The 22,130-nt window shown below is 40.7% G+C and overlaps 2 protein-coding genes across 4 annotated transcripts in view; one reads left to right on the top strand and one right to left on the bottom strand.

The window, feature by feature from the left end:
* Positions 1 to 7,345, top strand: part of LOC142571496 (uncharacterized) — a 44,524-nt gene extending 37,179 nt beyond the window's left edge. The window contains exon 8 of the mRNA XM_075679897.1: positions 1,562 to 7,345. Coding sequence (XP_075536012.1) covers positions 1,562 to 1,641 — 80 coding nt within the window. The 3' untranslated portion in view covers positions 1,642 to 7,345. The remainder of the gene's footprint in view (positions 1 to 1,561) is intronic.
* A 6,523-nt stretch (positions 7,346 to 13,868) lies between these two features.
* The window catches only part of LOC142571495 (uncharacterized), a 103,488-nt gene continuing 95,226 nt past the window's right edge, over positions 13,869 to 22,130 (bottom strand). For all 3 annotated transcript variants that reach the window (XM_075679895.1, XM_075679896.1, XM_075679894.1), the window contains exons 5-12: positions 21,879 to 21,939; positions 21,689 to 21,796; positions 20,893 to 21,060; positions 20,695 to 20,791; positions 19,664 to 19,923; positions 18,802 to 18,931; positions 17,867 to 17,947; positions 13,869 to 16,888 (exon numbers count right to left, since the gene is read on the bottom strand). In XM_075679895.1, the coding sequence (XP_075536010.1) occupies positions 16,799 to 16,888; positions 17,867 to 17,947; positions 18,802 to 18,931; positions 19,664 to 19,923; positions 20,695 to 20,791; positions 20,893 to 21,060; positions 21,689 to 21,796; positions 21,879 to 21,939 (995 nt within the window). In that variant the 3' untranslated portion in view covers positions 13,869 to 16,798. The remainder of the gene's footprint in view (positions 16,889 to 17,866; positions 17,948 to 18,801; positions 18,932 to 19,663; positions 19,924 to 20,694; positions 20,792 to 20,892; positions 21,061 to 21,688; positions 21,797 to 21,878; positions 21,940 to 22,130) is intronic.

Below are 22,130 nucleotides of genomic sequence, written 5' to 3' on the forward strand. Positions count from 1 at the left end.
CGCATAATGTACAGATAATATATACAGCCTGGTTCAAAAAAAGGAAAGGCTTGTCAGGCACTGTTGACCATGAGCAGCTGGCATTTACTTTCTTCTGATGAGGTCTGTCTCTCACTGAAGTAGTCCACGTGATCAGTAGTAGAAGTAATACTTGAGTCACATAGGTGCTTTCAACGACTACTGAAGCCTGCAGTTGCTGTGACACAGTTAATAACGTGAACAGGACAAATGGAAAAAAGAGTGAGACTGGACAGACTCTGCCCTGTCAGAGACAAAAACAAGACAAATGGCTAGTTGGTGTTGATCCAGTTGCTGTGACATAGTTAATAGTGTGAACAAGACAAACAGAAAAAAGGGCGGGACAGGACAGAGTCTGTCCTGTCCCGCCCTTTTTTCTGTTTGTCTTGTTCACGCTATTAACTATATCACAGCAACTGCGTCAACACCAACTAGCCCAACTTTCTGTGTTAATTATTGAAACCTGCACGAGCTGTAATGCACGAGCTCCATGCTTCAGCAGCCAGGCTTGTAAAACAAAGCCAATAGAGATTTAAGATATCTTTAGTCATTGGTTTCACTGGTATTCAGAAGTGCTCATGTGAAACTGGTATGAGCCATTTTTGTTTCTCCATGCAAGATGTTTCTCTGCTTTCTGACATGCTTTGTGTGTGTGTGTTTTGTATGTGCATGTCTGTAAACATGTGTAATTTGTAAACATGGCACAGGTTGTCCTCTTGTTGTTTCCAACAAAGGGTTACATTAATTAGCAGCAACCACAGCATAATGCTGTCTGCTGCTTGGACCTAGAGGAATAGTGCATGATGCTGAAAAAATATTTTGAACTTTCTATGAAACTTTGAGATTGCAACTGTTAAAGTGCCTGTAAATTCCTGTAGTTTTGCCATAGTACCTGTTTTAATGGCGATAGCCATTTTAATGGTGCTGATATCATAAGGCTCTCGCTCAGGATGTCTGTTGTCAATTTGCCTTTTATCAAAAAGTTATGCTGGCAGAAAAAAGAATCCATGTCTCTACAACCAACGTACGAGCTCATTACTTTTATTTGTGAGCTATATATTCTAACCACTGACAAATGACACAATAGTATGAGTGTGCAGATCAACACATGTGCAGTAAGACGGTTGGAGGTGCCATTTTAGGAATTCTTCACATTGGACTAGAGCTGGGAATTGTGAGCATTATGCTGGCATTGGGTAGCCAGATGCAATGAGATGAATGCAAGCTTCATGAATGGTAGTGTGAGCGCTGCAGCAATGTGGGCCTCAATGCAAAGGCAGACTTCTTTTTGTGTGCTGCCAGATTCCGCACAAATGTGCCCTCAGTACTAAATGAGTGGCCTCTTTACGTCATAATATGGGGAAGTGCCTGGTGTAATGCTTCAGTTTATTAGAGGAAACCTGGGTTTCACTCAGCTATTGCCGTTTCATCTTGTTTGCTCTCAAATGTAGAGTCCTGTAGTGTTTATGGTTCTGCAAAGCAGCAATTTCCTTGCTGAATGTAGGCTTGCTAACTTCTTTGCAAAATTTTTTGTGTCCAACAGTGAATGCTGAAAAAGAAGAGAAGGCACCGAGTGGCTCTGGTGATGCTCCACATGAAGAGGCCAAGTCAAAAATAAGCTGAGCATTTGTGATGATCAGTGGACCACAGATGCCTCAGTCAGACATATAAAGTCGCATGCCGCTTTTCCTGAAAATTCCAAGAGTGTGTATTCCAGGCACAATGAAACATTCCTAGTCATTTAAATGTCCTCAAACAGCAACATGCAGCAAAGGTGTTGGGAGTGCTGTGTTTTGTCATGCTTTTGATATAGTTCATTCCCTTTGAAGATGTTTAGTTTATTTTTAGTGCATTTTGTATCATATAAAATGAAGTTATTCTATTGTTCCTTTCTTATGCTTGTTCCACTGCACCTTACGAGCTTGTATTAGTTTACATTTTTTGTTTACAACAATGGTTTGTTATGGCTTTCATAACATTTTTATAACTATGCTCCAAAATCCGGCCATCTCAAGGGTTGGGCCTCCATTTAATGTCTAACAGATAGATTGCCTGTGATTTGCAAACAACAAGGCATGCATTGTTTTGTCAGCTGTGTGCTGTGCCACAAAACAATGAGTGGCATTTCTCTCTGCTCAGACATTGTAACTGTCCATACGCGTGCAGTTGTATAGTTACTGTGACCATAGCACACCATCCTTGTTCTTTCTTGTCCAGGTTGTGTAAATGTTATGGTCACAGTAATTGTACCAAACAAACTAGTTCAAAAGTCTGTACTCCTGGAATGCAGCTATAGATTTACTCAAATTCCACTTATCCCCTTATTGAATCATGACAATTACTGAGTTCTCCAGTTAAAAAGTTTTGGTTTTTCAGGTAGATGCAAGCATTGTTGCCACTTAGGTAAACAAGTTTGACTGTCAGCAAGGTTTTTTAGCTGATGCAATTGCAAAATCATGGATCTTACAGTCTAAGTTTCTGATGTGTTGTAGTTATTTTGCGAAATGGGACATGAAGATTGGCAGTTTCACCAAAAAGTGAAGCATTGAAAGTGACAGTGAGATTTAGTGTTGTGCTTGAGCTCCACACACAGTTCTAACAATATATGCGGAGGCAACATTGCATGACGCTTCGCATTAGACAACTGCTGTTGCACTGCCGAAACAGCACCTTGGCAGATGCAAGCCATGTCACAACGCTAGGGCAATGATAAGTGTCAGCAGTGTTATCATAGGTGTTGCACTTTGAGGGTCCACGAGTTGAGACAAATGGAAAACTGTTAGCATTTATCAGCGCCCAGTAAAAAGATTAAAAATGTTTAAGCGCCGCACTTCTTTCTTTCCCAGATTGACACACAAATTTCCAGGATATGGCCCATGCACACAATGTGCTTGAAAAAAATGTGTTTTCAAGTAAAAGCAGCATTTCAATAAGCTAATGAAACTTTTTTAGTGCAAATTATATCATCTCCTCTCAGTTGTCGCCACTCACCAAATCCTCTGACTCCGAGCTGATGCTGTACTCCAGCGCAGTCCAAACTGTTCGAGATTCTGGTCACCCTTAAACTTCACGATACAACGTCCATAGACACAAGAGTACCATGCGGACAGGATCTAGCCATGCACAGTCGGGAGTAGTGCCCTCTTGAGCCACTTGGTCGGTGTTTGCTTGTTGCGGCTGTTTGCCATCCATTTGGCATACTGCCTTTGGAATCCAACTTTAAAAGGCTAATTTATGTTGACACCCAGTTGCTGCAGCATGCCAGGGAAGCTGCCAGGACAACATGGTGCCTGGCTGGTTATGCCCAATACTTTTTACCCATTCAAGCAGAAGCTCATTGTCCATCCAGCCCTTTTATTGTGCTTTAACTACGATTCCCTTTGGGTAAAGTATTATTAGGAATCGTTTTCCTTTTCAAGACGACTTGGGGGGGGGGGGGCAGCTTCCATCTGTCCTCGGTGATCCACAGCATAGCGGTGCAATGTTGGTAATCTGTGGTGATTGCCCCCACGACAATGCTCTTTCTTTCATTTCAACTGTGCATTTCTCGGCTCAGTCAAGCCACACAGAGGTCTGGTCAACATTCGCTATCTAAGAAAATACATACAGTAAAAGCTCGTAGATACAAGACTGTTTCATTCGATTTCCCAGCACCAACATTCGTGTTATAGAAATAAAGAAATGACCCAATGCTGCTTCACTTCTTTCTTACCATTTAATATGTTCCCGGTAAACATGCTCTTTCTGCACCAACGTTCAGCACTGCACCGCCAAATTGCGATTGTATGATACAATTTCTGGCTGCTATATCCAGCAGTGTAGCTTTTTGGGCTTGTTGATGCATGATTCGAGTAGCAACGAATAGCGTGCAGAGGACGAGACAGTAAAATCCAGACACACACGAACAGTACGAGCGCTAAATTCCAACAAATTTTATTTTTCACATACATCACCTTTATATTCCCGGAGAAGGACATATCACCTAGACAAACGGTATCAGCATCTCAGAAACGCTAGCTCTCTATCACAGAGGAAAATAGGTGTGCTCACGCACATGCATCCTGCTCTGCTTATCTTTTCAGCTTCAATGATTTCTCGAGTTACCCTGTCTTTGCTCCTTTCTATGACAACATATTTATCAAGGAATGACTTGCACGTTTTTGACTCGCAGGAACAAAAATGTAAACAAAAAACTGCACACGCCATCAAAAGTACAGACCTGTCGTGGCAGCTTCATTGCAGTACTTGCCCATTCGTGTCACATGAAAATGCTGGCATGCACTCAGTTTTGTCAGCAATTAGTGCCTCAACGATATTCATCGAGTAGACAAATCAAAGCTTCCCACCAAAATGCCCCACCTGAAGAAACTGCTAACCCAGGTTGAGTTTGAGAAGCGCATTTCGAAGCTTAATGAAGCTGCACAAACAATGTGCATCTCAAGTCGCTCGGGCCTCACCATCTTGGCGCACGTCAGCATCTCATGCTGCAATGATTTGCGCAACACTTCGCATTACGTAGATGTCAGTTAGTCTGTAAAATTGTCTAGCATCTTAGGATCGTGTGTTTTCCCGATTAGTACATTTTTGCTTCCATTTTTCTTTTTTCGAAAACACATAACGAGGTTTTACTGTAGTTGTGTTCATGGTGCAGACTGAGGACGTGCTTCTGAAAGCTGAACACTTTGTCAGTGTTGTCTTGGGGAAGCTGCTGGCGTGGCATCATCCTTTGCTGAAAGGCGAGGCCCTTCTACAACAATGTTCATACGCATCCAGCACTAGCTTTGAAATCCTTGCGCAGTGTGCTTTCTTTATGTGACTAGGCTTGCACCTTCACACGCAGCATCTCATAGCATGGGAGCTCTTCTTCCAGTTCAGGAAACTTCCATGACTTGCCTCAGAAAGTGCACTTTTTGCTGCTTTTGTTGCTCAATGCATCCTTTGATTGCATCATCATCGAATGCACTTCTCATCTGTGTCACATTTTGTGCCTGCTGCACACTTCCCAAATTCAAGAGCAAACTCGACAACTTTCAATTTAAAGCCAGCCTGGCTGCAATTAAGTTGCTTGGCCATCGTTCTGATATTCCAGTGCTCAGCAGCAATTCATTTTAAAAAATGCGACCAGCACACGAAAGCCAAACAATGCATGTAGCATTACTGGTGGATTTCATTCTCTTGCTTAGGCTGAGTTGATAATGTGAGAATTTTAGCTGCATAGATACTTTCTGCATGAAATCAGCACAACACAGAAGAAGAGGACACAAATGAGAAAGACAAGACATGGTACCATTTTGTCTCCTCATTCATGCTATGCTCATTGCCATCTCACCCACGCTTCCGTCCTTTTTACTTTCCACAGGTTGAATTGAATTGAAAGGTTGGTGTAGTCTAACCCCTTACCCTAAGTGATATATGATAGACAAAGAACTTCTAGCATTATAAAATCGAAAAGAAAGAAAATCCTACATATTGATCTGGAATCTGTGTCATCTCTAGTAATCAGATACATAACTAAAACTAAACCATGAAAGAATTTGTAAATCAAGTTATTTTTCAGAATCGATACATTCGAAATGAGCACAAGAAATACAAAGGTGTTTTTTACTGTTTATTAGCCTACTTACGCTAGTTCTGTGAGGCAAGCATTAATTGTTCTAAGATATAGCATGCAGTTATCAGTTGTCTTGTAAAGGCAAGCAGAGATTTGTTGCCTCGCAAAAGAAAAAAAATTTGGTGGCAATATGTTTTTATGGGCTATGCACTTCCTTGGCACCATTGTGGTTGGTGAATAGGTCCAAAAATAAAGTGGAAGTGTTGTTTACAATGAAAATAGTATAGAGCTTGCCATGTTCCAAGAGCTAATAACATCAACAAATAACCCTTAGGTGGAAGAGCAACAAGGGTATCTTTCAAGCTCCTAAAATTCATGCAAAGCAAAAGCTGACAAACCAAAGCCTACAAATGATCTGGCTTATATGCCGAAGCTATCATTTAGTATAATGTTAAAATCGTTAAATTTCTTTCGAAACCTTTATTAGCTGGAGCTACTAATCTCCATTCTTAAAGCAATGTTTCAAGATTTTTTTCAGTGTTTCTGATGTTTTTGCAAATTTTCTGCAATCGGAATGTCTTTCGTCCTGGGCGTTATATATATATGCTTGTAAATGGCTGGTATAAAAGGTAACATCTTTGACAGAGCTCTGTTTGGCTGGGTGGGAAATATTAGAAGTGAAAACTGTTCCAGCCAAGGTTAAAAAGTTCCAAACCTTTCAGGACCAGCTCGGTCCCATCTTCAAGTGGTGACTGAAGAAGCCGAAGAAACAGCATCACCAAAGCAACCGAAGCGGAGGGGAAATCGCAATGCAAGAAAGACAGGGTTTAAAGGTTGCTGTTCCTTTGGTTGCTTCAGTCACCCTGTGAAAAAAGGGACCAAGCCGGTCCCGAAATGTCTGGAACTTGCCAACTTTGGCTGGAGCAGTTTTCACTTCCAACTGCATAGGTTACGTACAAAATGCAGCAATGTTGAGTCATAAAATCTCAACCATGCATCTCTTTAGAAACTGAGACCTATTCAGGCATATCTGGCCTACACAGACTTGCCTAATTTTTTCACAAGGAAGTAATAATTCATGCAGTAATGAGTTTACAGTTAATTGCCTCGGGCAATATTGTAGTAAATTAACTTTCTACTGGAAGAACAAAGTATACTTTTCTTCGTAGCAAAACAGTGTTTTGTACTGTTTTTTTATGCAGCCATTACTTAGTCCAATGTACTTATAAAGGAAAACACAAAACATTGGCATTTTAATTTTTATAGCCTGCTTGCCACTTTGGGTTGTCAAAAATTTCACTATTCAGCATCTTGTACTAATGCTACATTGGCATGTTTAATGTTTAAAGATCTCAGTTTATCACAGTGTTGCCTAAATATTATGCAGTAAATCTAGGTCACTGTCTCTAGCTGTCACCTGCTGCCTATGATTAATATGCCACATGTCTCATGTTAATAGTGGCCCAAAAGATGGCTATGTATACAGATGCCATCAGACTTAAACTTAATGATCAAAATGTATATCTAGCAGCTTAACTAAAAAAAATGTGAACTTTAAGGAGAAAACATTGACCGCTTTAGAAAGAAGATGCATTAATTTAGCGCATTCAAATCAGCTCATTTAGATATCTCCAGCACTCTTCGCAGGAGAAGCAACAAAGTGCTCAAGGCATGTTTAGGTTAAGTGTGACTGAAGTTTTACAGAAATGATGCACATCCTATTTTATGTAAATGTCTGCACATTGTTCATGCATTAAATTTCAAGTTGCAAGGCACTGTCTTTGCCTTGTGTGTTCTTTGTGTTTGTTGTACAAGGTGTAGTAGAGGGCCATCTTTTTCAGTGTTTTCACACACGACTACAATGCCACTTGACATGGTGCAATGCTCAAAAATGGCTGTTTTAGAGGTAATCTGGCTAGGTTTAAGTTCATCAATGAAAATTGCAAGTTGCCACCAAGTGTAATACTGCTGATACCCTATTTCCTACATGGGATCATAGTTTTCACTGTCGCTCTATTTGCTGGTGTTTGGGTGTCATGTAAGAGTTTCCATTGGGTGCACCCTATATTCGGGTGTCTCTCTCCTGACTCATATGCTCTGCACAAGTCTTCTATATGTTTCCTTTGCACAAAAAAATCACTCTCGTGCACTTCAAGCTAAACATAATGCAGCAAATGTCGTTGTGGCTATCTCTATCAATGCTGTGAAAATTAACGTAAAGAGGTGTGAAAACGGTACTCTTCTCCTAAGGAAAACACCTTATTAATACTGAGTACACTCTATGTAACTTCAGCGATGCACCTACTTTATGGCAGAGGGCCTGTTATGATGCCTGACACCCACACCTAATAAAAGGTTATTCTGCAAGACTTTATGCTATACTAGAATGTGTGCATAAATTCTGATGAGATACACCCTCAAGAGTGGTTGGCTGTGCACATATTGACCTATTGTCATCTTCATAATATTAAAAGTTAGATTTTGTGCTTACTGCTGCTTTGTTTTCATTAAAATTTCACAAGATTGCATTTTTTTTTTTGCTTTTTATGGTGCAGATCATTCATTAGAACACTTAGCACTTTTCTTTGCCTAGTTTGTCAAAAAAAAAAAATGTTATGTTGCCTTTGTCTGCACCCCTCACCATTGGAGAAGCTAGCTGCTGCTGAGGCAGCAAAGGTGTAAGCTGTTGTCGCCACCTTTTGGCTACTGATGAAAGTATAAAGAGCAGCAGCACTGGAAGGATTAGTCTATTTTCAAGGCAGTTTAGTTGAAAATGCCATTTCGTCTGCTCATTTTTCATGACTATATCCAGCGCCAGATCAAGTGCTTCACAGCTTGCATAAAAGATTGGTGCCTGCAGCCTTGGTACTTTTCTATTTCCATTACAAAGTTGCGGACATGATGTTGTTTTACTCTGGATGCCAGAGCCAGTCACTTTCTTTGCAGCCTGCATGCTAGTTGTGTTTCTGAGAATACATTTCAGAGTGCAACACTACAGGCATGCATATATGCACTTAGCAACATAATTACTTAATATGTGACAGACTTAATTCAAAACAGGAAGATGTATAAAGAATTTAATTTTGCTGGTAACATTGTCTGGTGTTTCTAAATGTGCTCTGCAGCTTGTGTGCAATTTTGTACAATCTGTGTAGAAACTTTTAATAAATTTTTCATCATTGATTTTAATCAACTTATTGGCTGCATACAGTATGACATTAGTCCTATTGGTTCCAGCATTTACCCCTTTGTTAAAGGTTTAGTTCTGTAACACATAGCACTCCATATATTAGTATACTACCACAGTAACTTGAACAGTTAGGAGCCTGTAAACATGTATTCACTGTGATTGAGCCAGTAATTTTAGATAACACATTTTATGAGCAAGGACAGTTTCGAGGTTATTGGGGGGCTTATTTTTAATGTCTCTCCAAACAAAGCTAAATCATGCATTAACAAAGGCTGCAAGTAAGATTTTTGGCACAACAGCAGGTTTTAGCAGCCAACACCTTACTAAGCTGTTGACTACTAAAAAAAGAAAATGAAGGCCAAACTTTACCTCAAGGTGTATCTGGTTGTATTTAGGCCATGGTTGCACAGTAACAGTTCTCGAAATTTGCAAAGCTTATTCTCTGACTCCTATAGGACACAGTGCAGTCCATCTTTACCAATAAAAAATTAACTGGCCCGAGCAGATATAGTGAAAATCGCCGACGTTATATCTGATGCAGGATGCATGGATGGATGTTATGAGCGTCCCCTTTGGAACAGTGCGGTGTGTTGCGCCACCGAGCTCTTGCTATTATTCTGCCTAATGTTCTACCTAGGTTTAAAAAGAAAAAAAAAAGAAAAAGAAAAAAACCTCACGATGAATTCCCATACCACATTTTCTTACCCCTATTGTGAACTTTGTTTTCTTATGGCTCTGCTTTTTGTCATTTCCTTACTTTTCTTTCACCAATCTTCCAATCTCCTCTTACTAATCTCTGTTGCGGACATGGTTACTTTCCCCCTGCTCTCGCTGAACCCAAAGGCTTCAAGGAGTCAAGTGGCGCCTGAATCGACCAATGGGCAGAAATCTTCACATTCTAATAAAACATGCTCCATCGTTTCCCTAGCTTTACCGCAGCAAGCATATTCTTCTTCTTCCTTGTTATATCTCTCTTTATAAGTGTGTGTTCTGAAGCATCCTGATTCACTTTGAAAAGTAATGAGCTTCCCTTTGAGTTATCATAAATTGTTTGTTTCCTGATTTTGTTTTTTCCTCTTAGGTATAGTTCCTCATGCAGGTTTCCTTTCCATTGCCGCCGCCCATGAGATTATCTCAGCCTCTCTGACTTTCCGCTTGATGTTCTTTGTTGCTGTGTTGCTCACTGTACAGGCTGCACACTTGCTGGCAAGCTTCCTGTGTCTTTTCCAAAATCCGCTGTGAATCAATGTTTTTTCTATACAAATACTTCAACACTCTCTCAGCCCATTTATTTTCTTTCATATACCTTGGTCATTCTTCATAACCAATTTTACTGTGAGCTTCCCTCACTCCAAAACTTGTCCAGCCCATATCACCCTGCACAGCTTCATTTGTAGTCTTCCCGTGAGCGCCCAATGCGAGGCATCCCACTGACCTTTGATTGCATCGAGTCCTGAATGTACCTGTGATTTCAAGCAAACAACCGCATTTCCAAAAGTCCTGGAACCATTACACCTTTCCACATACCTTGGAGGACCTCGTACCTATTGTATCCCCATAGCACTCTGGGCTTCATTATGGCTGCATTTCACTTCCCCTTTACTGTTATTGTTTTTATCCTGTGTTTCCATATATCTATTGCATTCGTTTATCTATATACCAAGATATTTATATTCTTTTACACAAGGTATTTCCTGGCCCTGTATTGCCACTGTCTGTTCACTGTTTTCATTGAATACAATAACACCCGATTTTCTAATGCTAAATTTAAAACCTAAATTCTCGCCTTCCTGTCCACAGATATTAACCAGACATTGCAAATCACTTTGCCTGTTAGCTAGATAAACCCTAGATAAACTCTAGATAATCACTTTGCTCGTCCGCATAAGATAAACCTGGAAGCTGCTGCTCTACTACTGTACCCACCTGTTTGTATGGTAGGAACCTCAAGGCGCAGTGCCACCTGTCTTTGAGTTTTGTATATTTTCTGGCTTGTCAAGCCTCCTGTTATGGTAAGACAGGCGTTTTTGGTATTCTAGAATGGTAAATTATTAATACAACTCCACTTATTTTTCTTTTTTGGTGAACTTCAAATGACCTTCATGTTCATGAAGGTCATTTGCAGCCACAGTAAAGCTCTCGACGACGCTCTTTTATGAACACCCGCCTGCTTCTGCAAAAATGTTCTGTACCTGAAGCAGGGTTTGGGTATGGGCTAGTTGCTATTCCATTGTTTCAAACACCACTTACAGCGCGTACATAGAGAGGGACCAAAAGAATTTTGTTGTTCTTTTGGTCCCTGCCCTTCTACGCGCTGTAAGTGATGTCTGCACCTGAGCCTAGCCTGATAAAAGAAATGGAGGACTCCTTGATTTCAGCATTAAAGCTGGTGAGCACAAAGGCAACACACCAACCTTCTGGCACGGAGCCTTAATGTTTAAGAGCACTGAAGCTAAAAGGATGCAGCTGCTCAAACAAAACCTGCCTGCAATGGTTTGTTTCATTACAAAATTTAATGAGAAAGTCATGTGTGACTAAGCATTGCAGTGAAACAGTACCCGAGATGAAGTGATGCATTAAAAAAAAAATGACGGGGAGGTACATGTGGTAGGAAGTTGTCATGCAGTTGTCAAAGTTGTGCTTAACTGCTCTGCAGTGAAATTGGTGCACATGTGAAAAGCAGCTCGTTATTTTCATTCGTTCAGTTGCATGCCAGCAGTGATGTATTTTCTGTCTCATATTTTGACAGGAAAATAAAGGGGGATGTCATAAATACCTCATTCTGTTCATAAACACGTTCATTTCTCATTAATTGGACAGTGTTAACTAATTTACAGGACAAGATCATGGGGATCAGGAAATAAATTTTGGGTGGTTAAGGGAGACCAGGGTAGTTGTCAGGTGCCTCTCTTGGGGGGAGGGGGGGAATTGTTGGAGGGATGTTAGAAGGGCATGTATAAACCACTGAATTTACTTGGTAGCCCTCATAGTCCACCACTTTCCTGTGCAAAGAGAAAGCTGTATGGCCAACCCTGAATCCACCACCTTTCATGGGAATTGAAACAGCCATTAGGAAATCATTTGCAGCCACAATCAATCATTTTGATTGAAGGATGTATTGTTTTACTCACTACATGAGTACCTCTAAACGTCATGGGCTGTATCCCTCTTGCAGAGCACTGCATGTTTTTGCGCTTGGCAACACTGCAATGCACTACACTTTTCTGCCAGTAAATTCAGCTGGCCTACACAGACTTGCCTAATTTTTTCACAAGGAAGTAATAATTCACCTACTATGTGGTGAGCTTCTTAATAATTCACCTACTATTCAATACTATGTGGTGAGCTTCTAAAGTCTCTACCAAGTACAGTCAGTAAAAATTCCTACTGTGATATGAGCAACAGCATTAAGGGAGAAGCTCTAGCTGTGGAACTTCTATCCAAATACATGGGGACGAAGAAACCATTCTCGGCACCCACTTGTGCCGTGATGAGGTTTTTTTCTTTTGCATTTAAGGGAAAAATTAAAAATTTTGTGTGCGACTATAGGAAGGAAATTTTTTTTTTTCGGCCATCGAATCTTCTAACTAAACTTGTTAAAATTTATAGAATTGAAAAAAAAAGAAGTCTTGTGCAAGTTTTCAATTCGAACTCATTAATACTAAATTACGATATCACAATTTCGAAAACAGCATGTATTACTAAATATAAAGCAGACGCAATTGATGCATGCTACAGTGCTCTAATACATGTTACTAATTTGGGAGTAGGACTTTCAAATATTGTAAGCTTCAAGTAAGCTGTAATATAACAAATTTGTCTGCTTTAAATGCTCTAACAGGTGCAGTATACCGAGCTACGATAACTGCTTTTGGTGCAGAGTTACGGATTCATAAACTTCGTTCTTGAATTTTTTTTACTTGATTAAAATTTTGCATCCTACAGGTACTAGAATTTAATGTTCTCTCCCAAATTCATTCAAGTCACTCCAGCGGTTGCCATCTTATGAAAGCATTTCTGCATTTTAGAAGTATTTCAATGGAGAGATAGCCTTAAAGGGGTCCTGAACCACTTTTTATCGAATTGGAGAAAGGCATTTGAAGTGAAAATAGGCTATTTCAGAAATACCTTGCCGTAAAAAGTACTTCAATGCGTTCAGCAGAAGCGCAGTTATTGGCACTCAAACACGGCCTCTGCTGTTCTCCTGTTCCTTCTTCAATGCCTTGCACTGCAAAGGCTATGGTGCAGTGGGGCGTACCCACAATGCTCCGCATTCTAAATGCCACCGTGGCACACAGTTCAAATTTTATGTTGGATGTTAACAGATGCCACGACTTCCGCTTTTGGTGCCTATGACACACTAAACGTAAGCCTAACACGGTTCTCACAAAGCCACAGTGCGCTTAGCCAATGCACTTGTGGTGGCACCCGCGGCGGCCACGGTATCTACGCCATGTAGCCAACCGCAGCTTGATGTCGTTTATCGTTCAATAGCAGCTGTCTAAGGGTATGACAAACTAGGGCGTCTAGAAGAGAGGACAGGGCCTTCTGTTGAAAAGAGCGTTTGAGAGAAATGCGACTATGCGACCCGCTTGCGAGTTCCACACACCACGTACGACAGCAAAACTTGGCCGAAATGTTCACAGCAGCATGTGCTACCTGCGGACTAGCCGGAGGGGTGGTTCAGGGCCCCTTTAAGCTGAAACTCCTTTCTTAAATAAGCACTCTTGGATTTGTTACACAGAAATAGTTAACTACAGTGAACTGCACTATGGTCTGCATTTCTTATTCTAACAGCTTCTAAAGATATTGTGCTTACTGCAACTTTTTTTTTTTTCACACAAATTTCACATTAAACTTCTTGACAATCATTCATATCTCTGCAGTAGCTCAGTTATCCAGTATAGAAGTCAACATTTAAGTGATATTTTTTTTCTGCATGACCCAGAAAATAAGAAAGGTTGTATCGAACACTGCATTGAAAAGAAATGTAATCCTTCTGCAGATCTAAGTAAAAACAAAGCACTGACGAATGAAAAATCTTTTAAGGTTGCGAGAATAAAAATGCAGCCACCGCATTTCACTAACAAGGCAACATGACGCACCAACCACAGCATGAAGCACAACTTTATTTACAGTAAAACACTGGGAACATTCAAACTTATAAAAGCTAGGACTTTCACTTGCTCTTGTGTCATGGCATCAATAGTAAAATATGCACAGCTCTATTCGCAGGGAAGATTGACAGCACACATCTTGCATTCATCAGGATAAGAGTGGGCATGCAGATGCTCTTTAGATGCTTCTCCAGAATGTCCATGACGCTTCTCATAACCAGCTTTCTTTCTGCCCTTAGTTCAACAGCTGTGAAGGACTGTTTCAAAGCAGCTGATAGCTGCAATGTGTAAATCTAGTGCATCAAATGTATTGCTGTCTGAAGCAAGGGCAATGTTCTGACTAGTGTCTTCTGTGTACAGCCAGGAAGAATATTTTTGTTTGCTGTCACATTTATGCTCGAAACAAAGATTGGTCCTGTAGTTAGCCTAAATATGAAGCTTCTTCAAGTATATATCAAATACGGCCACTGTAATATTCTTTTACCTGAACGCTTGTTTATAGATTTTGCACCTCATATTGTCTGCATTTCAGGGCTTTGTTTAATAAGTGCGTACTCCTTTGATGTCATACTGCAAAGAAAATGCAGTGCTGCATAAAATTGTCTATATGCACTACAACTTACCCTCAGACTCAAAACTCATCCTTGTGATCTCCACATAATACACCATCGTTGACCTAACTGGAGTATTTCTGCATATTTCAACTGTGTTTGGACAACTGGACCCACTTGCTGTTTTATTCTGAATACTGAACTTTAAATGAGCCACACACAATACCTAAGAGGTTTTTGTGAAACTGCACTGGGTTCATGTCTGTACAAAACAGCACTGATCAGCTTACAATACACAACAAACAATTTTGTTCAAGTCTCATGGCAACAGTTACTCGACATGTGAAAACAAGCAGTAGTATAATCAGTACATGTGTACCAGCTCATTAACAATGTTCTAATTACCTTAAAACAGTCATTCCTTAAAATAATACAAAGCAAGAGTTTTGTTTTGATACTAATACACCTAAGACTAACTGCTTCTTTCCTCGACATCACAAAACATTTAACAGAAAGAAGCAAACAGATTACAAATAATAAAAGCACAGGGTAATCGCAGAACTTAACAAAAATATATGGGACTGATGACTGACAACTTTACATTGGCACATTGTAATTCAACAAAAAGGATGAGAGCCATTCATGACATAGATGATGAAGTCTGCAGGTTCTGTTCTTTTCAAGACAAACGGAAAACATTCAACACCCTAATTGTGGAATGGTACACTGGTATACTGGGAACACATTATAAAGTCACTTGTCACTGTTTGGTCCATAGCCACTGCAGCCCACATTTGGAGGCTTTATGTCAAGGCCAATTTTTCTGCAGTATTACGTCGTAATGCAACACAAGTGCTAGATGAATATTTAATATCACTGGAGGTAATAAAACTTTGCAAGAACTCAAGCTGTGTGTACAGTATGCACCAGCTCTAGCAGTGGTTCACAACAGATTTTGCATGTGTGAATGTTGTCTGCCACCCTATCACATTCTGTAGCGAGACTCAAACTAGAGCACAATAGCAGTGGACCAAACTGCAACTTTTCTTTGGCTTTGATGACTTCAGCTCTCTCATAGAGACACACAGAAGTGTAGAACACTGAACACTATGTACATGCTGTTCTTTGGATTGCTCCGCTTATAAGGCAAGTGAAAACAGCTTAAAACAGCCGTTACGCTGGTGACCCCCTTCCTCCTCACACATCTGGAGGGCATGGAGATGCCAGTGGTCACATCGTACACGTTACTGACTAGACAGAGAGGACTGAAAAATGTTTTCATACATTTACTGCTGAACTAACCTTGCTGGCAACACCAACCCCATAAAATCAAAAAGAACCAATAGTTAATTATGTAACAGTGCACGTAACAGCCGAGATTCTGGAAAGCAACTACCAAAGTGCTCTAAACTGGTCCTAAAAATTTTTCATGATAGCACAATTGAGTTTATTGTTTAAAAAGGTAGCTGTAAATTGTGTGGTAAAATAAGTCAAGTTTGGTAAATGCTGTATTGTTATGGTCTTAATAGTACTTGCGAGAGTGTAGGTAAAAGCCTGCCTCGATATATAAGAAATTGAATCATGGAGGCAGGGTGTTTTTGCCACCAGCACCATAATGCCCTAGTTATCGTAGTAGTCCAACATCATGCAGTCCTGCTGGAGTGGTGTGCCAGCAAGCTTTGCCTTCCGAGAGATGTGTACAGCCTTCGGCTACTAACTGCTTTGCAGACTATGATTCTACTCATTTTATACCAAAGAGCTCAGAGCAATTAACAACCAGCAAAATACATGAAGAGTGTACAACAGAGCTTACACATTAGCATATGACTTTTTTTTTTTTCTGCGAACTGCTATGTTGCAGTGGTTCACTTTGGCTCCCGCAAGAACCCATAACTGGCCATTGCAGCTGGGAGTTCAATATAAATTTTCGTTGCTGGAAGAGCCCACATTCCTCCAGAAGTCTAGTCAACCACACTGCATCATTTCAGGTACTTCACACTAGATATCTGCAGAAAGAAAAACGAGCAAGAAAGGAAAAAAAAACTTAATCTCATGCACGTGCGCATTGGAATGTTGTTCTCTACTGTACTGGATTGCAGCCAGCTGCCATGTGAAAGTTGAGATCTCCTAGAAGTACACAGGCTGAAGCAGGCCGCAGCTCTAGCCTGTTTGTTCACAGCTTATGCACAAAATAGTTCTTTGATCATTTCGGTGTGCTATTACTTAGTCCTCCACCACTTGCAAAGAAGACAGCTTGTCCACACAATTATTGCGACGATGGTGTAAAGCACTGCCATGGAGTATTGGATAACGGACTGTAGTACTTGAAGTGGGAGAATAACCAGGTGACGCAAGTGTAGACATGGGTCAGTTAGGAACACAGCGGCTGTCGGCCAATGGCAAGACCAGAATGGTGCAAGCGGTCAGGCTCAGAGGAACTGTGCTTTCTGTGGAGAGTCACCTGCAAGCAACAAACATAGGGCATCTTGTAATAACACCAGGTCTTGCTCTAAAAAGCTGTCACTTTAAGGTTGCTACAAAACTTGCAATTGTACTTGCATGTGTAGTATCAGATTCTATAATTTAGCAATGGATACATTTGTACTGACGGCTCACTTCCAAACAGGTTTAAGAAGCATCATTACCAGCAATCTTTACTGGCAAAACCCACAGAAGGGACTATAGCTGGTATAGAATTATAGCAACTTGTTAAAAAAAAATTAAATTATGGAGTTTTACGTGCCAAAACCATGTTCTGATTATGAGGCACGCCGTAGTGGGGGACTCCGGAAATTTTGACCACCTGGGGTTTTTTTAACGTGCACCTAAATCTAAGTACACAGGTATTTTCGCATTTCGCCTCCATCGAAATGTGGCTGCCATGGCCGGGATTCACCCCCGGCAACCTCATGCTTAGCAGCCCAGCACCATAGCCACTAAGCAACCACGGCGGGTAGCAATTTGTTAGTGCGATGGAATGAAACATGGAGAACACACAGGACACAACAAGCATCCTGTTTCGGCCTTTGTCATTTTTGCCTTTGTCGCTATTCGGTTACAAAGGTCATGACAGGCACTGGCTGTGGCCTGGTAATGGCCATACCAGGTCACAGCATGCAGTCTTTTTATACTTCCACTAGTGAAGAGACCACAACTGCTTCAATAAAAGAAGCAACTGAATGCTATGGACCACTTGCTCAATTAGCTACAGTGGCTTGTGCACATGCTGGCTTCCTGCACATTAGAATTATGGCCTGCTTTTGAGGCATTAGTCAAGCTGTGTGGATTCTAGCATATGGCCAGAGCAGTGACGCAAGAGAGCTTGGCATTCTTTCGGTTCCCTGTTTTCTATAAGCACCTGTGCCAATGCTCATATCTTGGAACATAAAGCAGGAAAGTTCAATAAGTCTGGAGGAATTCACTGTAACAGCATATTTACATTTTCCTGGAGCTGTCGTCCAATCGTGACAAAAGAGGGCCGAGCTTCAGGAGCCTTGAACCAGCATTCATGGATCAGTGTCTGCAGACAAAGATGCACATTCTCTTAAAGTTATTGACTTCATGCATGCATCCTAACCATGCATCCTAACACAGAACCACAGGTAACAGTGCTTCTCATGCTTTTAAGATTTGAAGTGTAGGCTGTCAATGTATTTATGACCGCTTTATTTCGGAATTGCAGCAGTGATTACAGAATCTGGATAATGGACCATATCAGTTAATTTTGAGGTAATTCACGTGTGCCGTGCTAACAGTATAGGTATGTGTGCCAGAGTTATGTCAGTTCCATTGCAGGTTACAAAAATTTGGCCCGAACAACATGGAAGGGCAGACATAAGGCCATTAACATTAGATAAATGAAACGATCATGCGAGGCATGATGTGATGTGAATGGAAGAAATGTTAAAGATACAAGAATCAACTGGTGTTACATTTCACCAAATGGCACCTTAACATATTGTCATGATGTAATGAGTGGATAATTAAACACTACCAAAAGCATGAGTCAAGAATTTTATTGTTTATTGAGCAAAGTTGTGCCTAGAAAGAAGAGCAACAGTCAAATCACAATAGCAGTGAGCAGAGTAATCTATCGTTGAACCTACTCTCACGAATCAAGGGCATCGAACATTTATGTCTCGTCGTGCATTCCAGTGTAATTGCTGGCACTCTCGCATTCATTCAACAACGTACAACACTATCCATAGTGTACACACAATTTGACTAGACACACCTTCTTTGTTATAATATTGGTGACGATGTTAAAAAAAATATCCGGTACTGAAAGTGCATCTTGCACCAAGCAACAGTTTAATAACACTGATAAACCAGTGAAAACAAACACTGGCAAAAAGTAAAACAGGGGGGATTTACCTTGAAGCTCCCAGTGCACTGGAGGTGGTTCAGTGGCTGTTGCTGCCCAGATGCAATCTGCCAAATGACTGAGTGTGGGTGTTGAAAGCCAAATGGGAAGGCTTCAGCAATCAGTTCATACAAGATTGTCCTGAAAGAGCAGATTGAACACACATTAATGCCTTGCCATGAAGTGCCACTTTCTGCTAGGCATTTATAATTTACTGGGAAACAAATAAATTGGAACAAATGTCGGAATGCTAGAGCTGTTTCAGTATCACATAGAATGCATTTCTCTATCTTAAAGCAAGTGTGCATAAGTGCCACTCATTTATATTAGCATATCCTTTAACTTTGTTTGTTTTGTCAATACCCATTTAAGAACATTCATTACACGAGCTTAGCAGATTTACCCTTTCTAAATATTTTCTAGGGCAAGATTGCAGAAGGAAAGAAAAAACAAGAAATGCATGTTGCTTGAGGTGTGCTTCAACTACATAAAGCCGCGCATTAGTTTGCCTTGGTAGTTATGCATGTTTTAATTTAATGCTCAGATGTTAATTTTGCAACAGTCTAGGCCTTAAGCATGCTCAGATGTTAATTTTGCAACAGTCTAGGCCTTAAGCAACATAAAATAAGTAAATAAAAGGGGGAGAGGGCAAATTGTGCCAAAGATTACAAGCAGTAAAGTATTCAACATTTTTCTAGCAGAATGTAAACCTGAACTTATGTTTGTATCCCTGGTAAAGTAACATCGCAAAAAGAACAAGTATGGATAGCATGACCAGAAATGGCAACTTAGTTTGCTTTCCGAGGCTTCATTCCTTGTGTAGTACAGCAGGCTGGAATTGAAATGTTTGCACAAGCTGGAATGTGGGCTTACCCAAAGGCGTAAAGGTCCGATTCTTGTGACGGTTCACAGTCTGAGAAGACATTTGGTGGCTCCACTCTCAGTTGGCACATCAGTTCAGGAGCCAGGTAGGTGAGGTGGCCCCGTGCAAGGCAGCCACGATCAGACAGATCATGGACTCTCTCCGCAAGACCTTGATCCATGAGGCACAGCTTGACTCGGCTCTCCAATATCACATTCTTGGAGGTGAGGCTCTTGTGCACAATGCCTTTGGCATGCAAGTAGCCCATGCCCTGTAAGGACAACGGAAGACGCAGGCTGAGAAATTGGCCATGCCGAAATTTATGCCGCAATTTCTGCTACAATTTTGGCATAGCAATGCTGATGAACATGCCATGCTACCCACATAGTTGCTCAGTGTCTATGGTGTATTGCTGCTGAGCACAAGTTTGCAGCGATTCCCGACGGCGTTTCAATGGTAGCAAAATGTAAGAATGCTCGTCTACTTAGATTTAGGCGCACAGTGAAAAAAATCCCAGGTGGTCCCACTACAGTTTCCCTCATAACCTACTGTGCAGTTTCGAGATATCAAACCATATAATTTTTTAATATTCCATGTTGCAGTTCCAAGATTGCCAGTCGACTAAACTGCTGCATCCCATGGTGCTGCAGATGCTTTTTTTTTTTTCTCGAGCTGTTAGCATGCTACATTCTTTGGTCTTGACTGGAATGTTTTACCTCATATTTGGCTCAGATATGTACAAGATTAATTAAGGGAAGGAGCTAAATTTTAGTGAAGCTACTATGGCATAATCTCAACAGACATTCGAGGCAAGAAAGGCTTGGAAGGAATTTTTCTTAATTAAAATGTCTGTTACGTGTAGAGGAGGATTACATCTGTGTTAGTCTCTTATCAGCAATAAAGGGAAAATATGAAAGCGGAGGAAATGCACACCAGCCGTGGGATCTTTTGTTTCACTGCATGCCACAACTATTTCCGTACATAAATACAAGCTACTTTGAAGACAAGAGACCAAAATAATGATGCAAATTAATTTGTTTACCTGCACAATCTGTCTTGCAATATTGACCTTGGTGTGGAATGAGAGGTGGTGCTTCTTGATATGGATGTGTTCAAACAGTGATGGGCCTTTCTTCATGCTGTAAATACAATTAAAAAGTATATAGTTTAATGCTCACGAACAGTGACGAGGGTTGCATAATGGTCCACGTGCACAAAATGTCAGAAGCACAATGTTTACCTGGTGATGATGGCATACTGTGGTGGTTCTGCACACGCACCCATGAAAAGTGCAATGTTTTCATGACGGATCATGCTGAGTTTGCCAACTTCCTCCCAAAATCTCATCACATTTTGTTCTTTGGTGTGTCGAAAGGTATAGATGAGGACTTCACCATGCCAACGTCCCCTGTAATGATCACCATATTATATATGACATACAATATCTTCCTACTGGCAATCATGATTATTATAGCTTTACAGCTTGTCCTGCCTGGTACGCTCTTTCCTGACAAGAAACAGCTACTGGAACTTATTTGCAGCAACACATGGGCTGTGAGCACCAATGTAGCTAAGGGGCACACAAAAGTGATGGGAACACAGGAGAGGTTGAACTGCACTGCAGCACCCTCTAGCAGCCTCGAGAGACAGCTAGAAATAGGTTCACACATATTTGCAGGCCAGTGCTTATAGCCAGTTCACACTTCTCAATCCGTTTCTTTACCCATGAATCGGAGTGTCATTCGCAGCTTCTGCGACTGAGCACTTCCTTTAGCATGATGGTGCCGATAGCATAGCTTTTTCTGTAGTTTCTGTAGTGCAGTTGGGCCACAGCCCCAAAGTTCCAATTACTTTTGTCTGCATCTGTGCAGTATGCAGACAACATACACACATTTAGGTATAACTACAATTACACATATCTATAAACATACAGCAAGTTGAACTTTAACAATAATTTAGCAAAGGCAGGAACAATCTTGCTTCAGTGAACTTATTTTTGTTGCAACCAATTTTAAACACAACTAAGAATATTATACCTGTAAACATCCGTCTCCCTGCCTTGTCGTAGCCGTTCCTTGAACTCCACATCCTTGTACGGCACACACCATTCACCTAACGTGTCCTTGATGTTGGTGCTCTGATTTCTAGAAAAGTAAGTGAAGGCAAGGTGTGTAAACAACTTATGTAGCCATGTTTATCTGGTAATACTCGATTCCTACAACTCACTTTGATTTGTCTTCCTGTTCACTCTCTTCAATGCCAGACTCTGGTTCTTCAGGAAAGTTATCTGTACATGGAACAAACAAGACAATTGCATTGGCCTTGATAAAAGATGCACTACGAGTTTCTGAGTCACATAAACAGCCTACGAAACTGATATGATCATTTTGTATTTATTATTTATATTAGCCTCAGGGCCATCAAGCATTATTGTACTGTTTTCTAATTCTGTACACAAGATTTCTAGACAAGGATGTT

This window comes from Dermacentor variabilis, chromosome 2 (assembly GCF_050947875.1).
Source record: "Dermacentor variabilis isolate Ectoservices chromosome 2, ASM5094787v1, whole genome shotgun sequence".
Classification (NCBI taxonomy): Eukaryota; Metazoa; Arthropoda; class Arachnida; order Ixodida; family Ixodidae; genus Dermacentor; species Dermacentor variabilis.